This window comes from Chionomys nivalis, chromosome X, assembly GCF_950005125.1.
Source record: "Chionomys nivalis chromosome X, mChiNiv1.1, whole genome shotgun sequence".
Classification (NCBI taxonomy): Eukaryota; Metazoa; Chordata; class Mammalia; order Rodentia; family Cricetidae; genus Chionomys; species Chionomys nivalis.
Window position 1 is genome coordinate 36,672,868 of NC_080112.1, and position 7,847 is coordinate 36,680,714.

The 7,847-nt window shown below is 42.1% G+C and overlaps 1 protein-coding gene and 1 pseudogene across 1 annotated transcript; one reads left to right on the forward strand and one right to left on the reverse strand.

Moving 5' to 3' along the window:
- Positions 1–1,569: 1,569 nt before the first annotated feature.
- On the reverse strand, positions 1,570–1,740 carry LOC130868255 (40S ribosomal protein S29-like; annotated as a pseudogene).
- Positions 1,741–3,041: 1,301 nt separating this feature from the next.
- On the forward strand, positions 3,042–6,689 carry LOC130868334 (terminal nucleotidyltransferase 5B-like). The gene is made up of 2 exons (XM_057760595.1): positions 3,042–3,105; positions 5,968–6,689. The coding sequence occupies exons 1-2, from the start codon at positions 3,042–3,044 to the stop codon at positions 6,687–6,689; spliced, it is 786 nt and encodes a 261-aa protein (XP_057616578.1).
- The last annotated feature ends 1,158 nt before the right edge of the window (positions 6,690–7,847 follow it).

A 7,847-nucleotide genomic window follows, 5' to 3' on the forward strand; every position in this document is an offset into this window, starting at 1 on the left:
AAAAACTTGAGGAACAAAAGCACAACCAACAGAAAATGTGTGAAAAGGCATGAACAATTGATTATATGACTCTCAAATATACACAGATATTCAAACTCATTTTCAATTAAAGTTTAATTAGAAAACTGAAAATTAAAACAACATTGAGATAGTATTTCTCACCTGTCAGACTGACAAAACTTAAGAAGTGTGGTAATGCATTCCATTCCCCATAGGAATGCAAGTACTATTATATATGTCTGGGGGATTGCAAAATATTATAATCTTTCTGGAAATTTCAGAATATCAAGGTACTTCTGTATTTATTTTTTTATAAAGCAATTCTATTGTTGGGAATATAATTTAAAGTAATACCTCCCACTATACATATATATTTATCACTCGATGATTTCTTACAACTATGTTTGTTATGAGATATTGGAAACAATTCAAATGATATACAAAAGAGAGGGATTCTATAAGCTATTTACACCGTGTATTTACATCGTGGAGTGCTAATTAAAACAAAGCACAAGGATGAATATTCCCATGGACTAATTTACAACAAAAATGTCAAAGTGCAAAAGAATATCTGTAACATACTATACTTCTTGCAAGAAGAGGAAAAATATAAAAAGATGCACATGTATCTGCTTTCTCGTGCAAAGTATGTATGAGACAAATAAGCTAGAAACTGAACATTTCATCTTCTATAGGAAATGGTCAACGAAAAGAGAGGGAGGGACTTATAGTTGATGAGGAGACTGTGTCTCAGAACTCTTTAGCATGGCTTTACCTCTTGGAAGCATTCTTCATAGGGAAATTTTCATGGGGTCCCACCCCTAGGCAAAAAACTATGGGCAACCAATGACTGCTGAGAGAAGGAGAAGCCTTTCCCATGGATGAGCACCTTTATTTCTTGTCCAATGCAGAGTGGCAATCCTTGAAACCATATACACACCCAAATCAAGACCATACTCAGCAGGTTTACACAAACACACATGTGCACATGCATGCATGTATTTCCGTATATAGGTGTGGCTGCAACAATAATAATCAAAGAAAAGGAGGCAGCTATCAACTGGAGAGTGGGGCACTTGGGTTGGTAGCTGGGAGGAGATGAAAGGAAGAAACAGGAGAAAAGTGATGTAATCATCTTTTAATTTTAGAAAAGAAAAAAGAACCGTGTACCACATATTCTCTTCCAATATATAAATATATAAACCTGGATGTAAGCACAACCCAAAATGGAATATGGTCATAAATTAAACCAAATTGCATTGCAAATGAATATCATAATCACACCAAATGAAATATGGGATAAAAATCTTAATCTAAGTGTTCTTAGAAGAGGCTGTTTTGACAAGATACAATAAAAACTAAAAACAAAAATAACTTCACACAAATGCCACATTCTAGTTAGTAAACCCAGTTCTTAGAGACATATTAGTTGGTAATTCTGAAATTATTTTGTGTGAAAAGTAAAATTGAATATATCCAGGAACAATATATTTTTGGAAGTCTTAAAGTTTTGTACAGAGACTAATATGACCCCTTTCACTGGGCCTTGAATAATTCTTTGAAAGTCACCTAGTCCAACTTAATGAAACCTATGTCCTTCACATACTAACCAAAACCCTGGCTGCACACATTCAGGTCAAATTTCTGTATCAGACCATGACATTTTGAGTAGATGCAGAAAGAGTAAGAACCCTGGCGAAACTTCTGTGGATGACTCCAGTAGCTATTCTGGTGACCCATCTTGCCTTCAGATAGCCAATGAGGAAGAAAGAAAACAATATATATATATATTTTAGATGATGATAGCTACACTTGTCAGTCTCAATTCAAATAAGAAAACTATTAGAATAAAACTTGGAGTGTTTGATTGGAATTGGAGGTGTCAGTAGGAACTTACAGTCTTTGCCATATACATCCAGCTACATAAGAATATAGAAGTAAGGCTAGGCAGTGCACACCTTTACTCCCAGCATTCAGAAGGCAAAGGCAGGGGGATATCTGTAAATCTGAGGCCAGTCTGGTCTACAGAGTGAGTTCCAGGACAGTCAAAGTTACATAGGGAGACCGTGACTTGAAAAAAAAAAGAAAAAAGGAAAAGGGAAATAAAGATGCGTGTTTCTGGGTTAGTACACACATGCATTATCTAGCTCTGTCTACTGATACATACAGTATGATATATACAATTAGATATATAGATACAACTAGCAAACTATTAAAAGAATTATTTTCCAGGCTTTGGTTTTCAAAATACAGTTCTCCTTTGCAAAAGAGTGGAGCACCTTTGGGAAGTAAACAAATAAATGATCAATCTAGACATTTTTAAGGATATGTCAAGAAGACAGGTACCAACCAGAATCCCAATGATCACAAAGTGAGCAATTTGAAAAATAACAATAATGGACATTAAGCCAAAAAATAAATGTCCATAAATCTACACTGACAAATAACTATATATTTAAGTAAGCAAATTAAGGCTTATGCCTCTCATAAGCCTTAAGCTTATAAGCAGAGGAATTTCAAATTTAAAAGATGTAAATTTACAGACATGTTACTTTCAGCCTTAATTAAAGAAGACTGTTTTTGCAGTGAACAGTGACAGTGAATTCAGATACTCATGACTTCACAAGGGCCTTCATAATGAGTGCCAGATGAGTACTCAGCCTTAAAACACATTTATACTATGCCCTCCAATACTTAGGGAACTTTGTGAAAGAGTGAGAACCCAAAGATAGGGAGAACGGCTGTGTTCCTGGGCAAGACACAACCATTGTAATCACAAACTCAGAGTAGCTGCAGATGTCTGCACTATACAACAATGGTTCCATCAGGAGCCAAAGGAGGATAGAAGAAAGACTCAGGAACCCCAACTCCCCACTGTTGTGCTATTTGCTACTGAGAGATTCAGGGAAGTGAGGACCATTACCTTTAGTTGTGTATTTACTGATGATCCCACCATGTTCAAATAGATAATTCCAATTCAGTGGTCACATAAAGGGTCACAGAATAAATTCCAAAGTCATGAATCTAAGAGACTTGTAGCCATGGCTGGAATGAGAAGATCAAATGGTATGGGGAAGAGAGTAATTAGAGAAATACTGTATACACGTAAGAAATTGTGTATATCAAATAGTATGTATCAACTTTATATGAAAAAACAAAAAACTCAAGATAGCCAAAACAAGCCTATACAATAAAGGAACGTCTGGAGGCATTACCATCCCTGACTTCAAGCTCTATTACAGAGCTACAGTAATGAAAACAGCTTGGTATTGGCATAAAAACAGAGAAGTTGACCAACAGAATTGAACAGAAGACCTGGATATTAACTCACAAACCTATGAACACCTGATTTTCAATAAAGGAGCTAAAAGCATACAGTGGAAGAAAAAAAGCATCTTCAACAAATGGTGCTGGCATAACTGAATGTCAACCTGTAGAAGAATGAAAATAGATCCATATCTATCACCATGCACAAACTCAAGTCCAAATGGATTAAAGACCTCAATATAAATCTGAGCACACTTAACCTTATAGAAGAGAAAGTGGGAAGTACTCTACAACACATGGACACAGGAGACCACTTACTACATATAACCCCAGCAGCACAGACATTAAGGGCAACATTGAATAAATGGGACCTCCTGAAACTGAGAAGCTTCTGTAAAGCAAAGGACACTGTCATTAAGACAAAAAGGCAACCTACTGACTGGGAGAAGATCTTCACCAACCCCGCAATAGACAAAGGTCTGATCTCCAAAATATATAAAGAACTCAAGAAACTAGATTTTAAAATGCTAATTAACCCAATTTAAAAAATGGGGCACTGAACTGAACAGAGAATTCTCAACAGAACAAGTTCAAATGGTCAAAAGACACTTAAGGTCATGTTCAACCTCCTTAGCGATCAGGGAAATGCAAATCAAAACAACTTTGAGATACCATCTTACACCTGTCAGAATGGCTAAAATCAAAAACACCAATGATAGCCTTTGCTGGAGAGGATATGGAGTAAGGGGAACACTCATCCATTGCTGGTGGCAATGCAAACTTGTGCAACCACTTTGGAAATCAGTGTGGCGGTTTCTCAGGAAATTCGGGATCAACCTACCCCTGGATCCAGTAATACCACTCTTGGGAATATACCCAAGAGATGCCCTATCATACTACAAAAGCATTTGTTCAACTATGTTCATAGCAGCATTATTTGTAATAGCCAGAACCGGGAAACAACCTAGATGCCCCTCAATGGAAGAATGGATAAAGAAAGTGTGGAATATGTACGCATTAGAGTACTACTCAGTGGTAAAAAACAATGACATCTTGAATTTTGCAAGCAAATGGATGGAAATAGAAAACACTATCCTGAGTGAGGTAACCCAGACCCAAAAAGATGAATATGGTATGTCCTCACTCATAAGGAGATTCTAGCCATAAATAAAGGACATTGAGCATATAATTTGTGATTCTAGAGAAGCTAAATAAGAAGGTGAACCCAAAGTAAAACACATAGTCATCTGCCTGGATAGGGGAAGTAGACAAGATTGCCGGGCAAAAACTGGGAACTTCGGGGTGAAGTGGCATGGGGCTAAGGGTAAATGGGGTGAGAAACGTGAGAAGGGGAGAATGGGGAGAGCTTGGGGTAATGGGATGGTTAGGATAAAGGAAGGGTGGATACGGGAACAGGGAAGTATATATCTTAATTAAGGGAGCCATCTTAGAAGGTTGGCAAGAGACTTGAATTTAGAGGGGCTCGCAGGTGTCCAGGGAGATGTCCCCAGCTAGTACCTTGGGCAACTGAGGAGAGGGAACCTGAAATGACCCTATCCTATAGCCGTACTGATGAATACCTTGCATATCACCATGGAACCTTCATCTGGCGATGGATGGAGATAGAGACAGAGACCCACATTGGAGCACTGGACTGAGCTCCCAAGGTCCAAATGAGGAGCAGAAGGAGGGAGAACATGAGCAAGGAAGTCAGAACCGTGAGGAGTGTTCCCACCCACTGAGATGGTGGGGCTGATCTAATGGGAGCTCACCAAGGCCAGCTGAACTGGGACTGATGGAGCATGTGATCAAACCAGACTCTTTGAACGTGGCGGACAAGGAGGGCTGACAGAGAAGACAAGGACAATGGCACTGGTACTGGCTTTGTGGGAGCCTAGTCTGTTTGGATGCTCACCTTCCTAGACCTGGATGGAGTGGGGAGGACCTTGGACTTCCCACTGGGCAGGGAACCCTGACTTCTCTTTGGACTGGAGAGGGAGGGGGAGGGGATGGGAGGAGAGGGAGGGAAATGGGAGGAGGGGAGCAGGTGGAAATTTTGGGAATGGACTGGGGGGAGGAGAAGAGGAGTGGGGATGGGGGAGGGGAGTGGGGGGAGGGGGCAATGTGTGGGAGGAGGGGGAGGGAAATGGGAAACGGGGAGCAGTTGGAAATTTTAATTAAAAAAGAATAAAAAAAAATAAAATAAAAAAAATTAAAAAAAATAAATTTTAAAATAGACTGAAGAATTGTCACAGATTAAAGGAGAGACAAGAGAAAAAAAATCTTACAATATATGACATGGATTCTGGAGTAGATTAGAAAAAGGCCATTATGGGATTCTGGAGTAGAAAAGGGCTGTTTACTTGGAAGAAATAAAAAAATCCAAAATCTATAACTCGGTTCTTCATGTGATACCACTAATAAGCTCCTAGTTTGGATAACTGAATTATTTTGACACAAAATAGAAACATGGGAATAAGTTGAGATAATCACCTATTGAAACAATTTGTACCATTTTTTTTACCTTTCCTGTAAATCTATTTTTTTTTTCAAAATCTACTGTATTTTTAAAAAATGGTGTTTGGGGAGGAGTATATGTGATTGTGTAGGCAGAGAAAAGAGAAAAATATGACAGAACAGTCATGTGTGACGGTGACCAAATATGACATACATATCAGTACTAGCCAACACTTACAATAGTTCAGGTGCCAGAGACTGAAGACACAAAAAACACAAAACAAGGGTGTGGTGGTTCCCCCGTGAGGCACCAGTTCGAATTCAGCATCGACTCCTTCCAGATCATCCTGGACTCGCTGCTGCTCTTTGGCCAGTGCTCATCCACACCAATGTCGGAGGACTTCCACCCGACTGTGACAGGCAAGAGCCTATATGGGGACTTTGCTGAGGCCTTGGAGCATCTGCAGCACCGCGTCATTGCCACCCGCAGCCCTGAGGAGATCCGCGGCGGTGGCCTCCTCAAGTACTGTCACCTCCTGGTGCGAGGCTTCCAACCAAGGCCCAGCACTGACGTTCATGCCCTACAGCGTTACATGTGTTCCCTTTTCTTCATCGACTTTCCGGACCCAGTGGAGCAGAGGCGCATTCTGGAGCGCTACCTGGAGGCCCACTTTGGCGGAGCAGATGCAGCCCGCCGGTATGCTTGCCTTGTGACACTGCACCAGGTGGTCAACGAGAGCACAGTGTGCCTCATGAGCCACGAGCGCTACCAGACCCTGGACTTTATCACCATGCTAGCCCTCCAGGCGCTAGCTGAGCAGGGCCCTACTGCCGCTGCTGCCCTGGCCTGGAGACGTCCGGGCTCTGATGGAGTCGTGCCAGCCACAGTTAATTACTATGTGACCCCCATGCAGCCCCTGCTGCCCCAGGCTCACTCCTATCCCACCTGGCTGCCTTGCAACTGACTAATCCTGGCTAGAAGGGAATAAGCTTCATGGGGGTGGGGCAGGATCATCAGGTATGTGCGGAGGATGTGGCCAGACACGGGCCGCCTGTGCCAGCTGGCCTGGTACTAGAGGGTTGGGCTTTTGAACAGACCAAACCTTTCCTGCATGAGGTTCCTATGGGCCAAGTCAGGTTCTTGACAGGAGGACCCTTTGGTCATCGTACCACACTCCTGGACCTGCATGACTTGTGTCACAGAGACTAACTTGTTGAAAAGACAAAGACAGCTGGGGTGGCAGTCTCAGTACCGACACCTTGGGTCGATTTCCATGGCCTAGATGGGGTCAGCCCACAAGGACCCAAAAGCTCCTACACTGGCTACAATAAGACATCACATGACAGGAATATTCACTTTGGGGTCTATATGAATGACTCACAGAGCCGAGTGGTCCAACCTCGCTGACAATTAAGAAGGGGTAAACTAAGGCATGAAGCAGCTCCCTGGGTTTCTGGAGGGATGGGAATTCAGGATCCTGAAACCCATGTGGCCTTCTTGAGGTGCTGAGGTATCCAGTGGACAGGTAAACAGCCATGACGACAGGATGCAACCCATTAGCCTCCCACTGTGCCACCCTCTCCCTTCCCTTGTGCCTCCCAGGAGCCCTGCTGTCTGGGCTCTAATGCTGGGTGCTGGTTCAAAGCTGCCACAGTCAGCTACTCGCAGTCAGCTACTCCCACCCCACGGCTCCAGTTATGGAATTTTCACATGGCGGGCGGGAGGGAGACATACCCCATTTCTTTCCCCATTCCTCTGAGTTTGCCACTGTGGTGCACTCTTCCCACCAATAAAAGTATGTACACCTGGAAAAAAAAAGAATGGTTCCCTTGGGCTCACAAATTTCAATGCTTTGTTACCAGGGAGTGGTACTATTTGAAAAGATTAGGAGGAGTGGCCTTGTGGGAGGAAATGTGTCATTGGGGTGGGCTTTGGAGATTCCTTTTTCTGCTGCTTGAAAATCATACTGTAATTCTCAGTGACTTCTCCAGTATCTGTGTGCTGCCATGTTTCCTGCCATGATGATAATGTGCTAAGCCTCTGAAACTGTAAGCAAGATTCCGTGAAATCCTTTCTAAGAGTTGCCTTGGTCATGGTGTCTCTTCACAGCACTAGAACACTA

Coding starts and splice junctions, on each gene's coding strand:
- LOC130868334 (XM_057760595.1), top strand. CDS start 3,042: ATGGCTGGAATGAGAAGATCAAATGGTATGGGGAAGAGAGTAATTAGA. Junction 3,106..5,967: donor TAGAGAAATACTGTATACAC/GTAAGAAATTGT, acceptor CACTTACAATAG/TTCAGGTGCCAGAGACTGAA.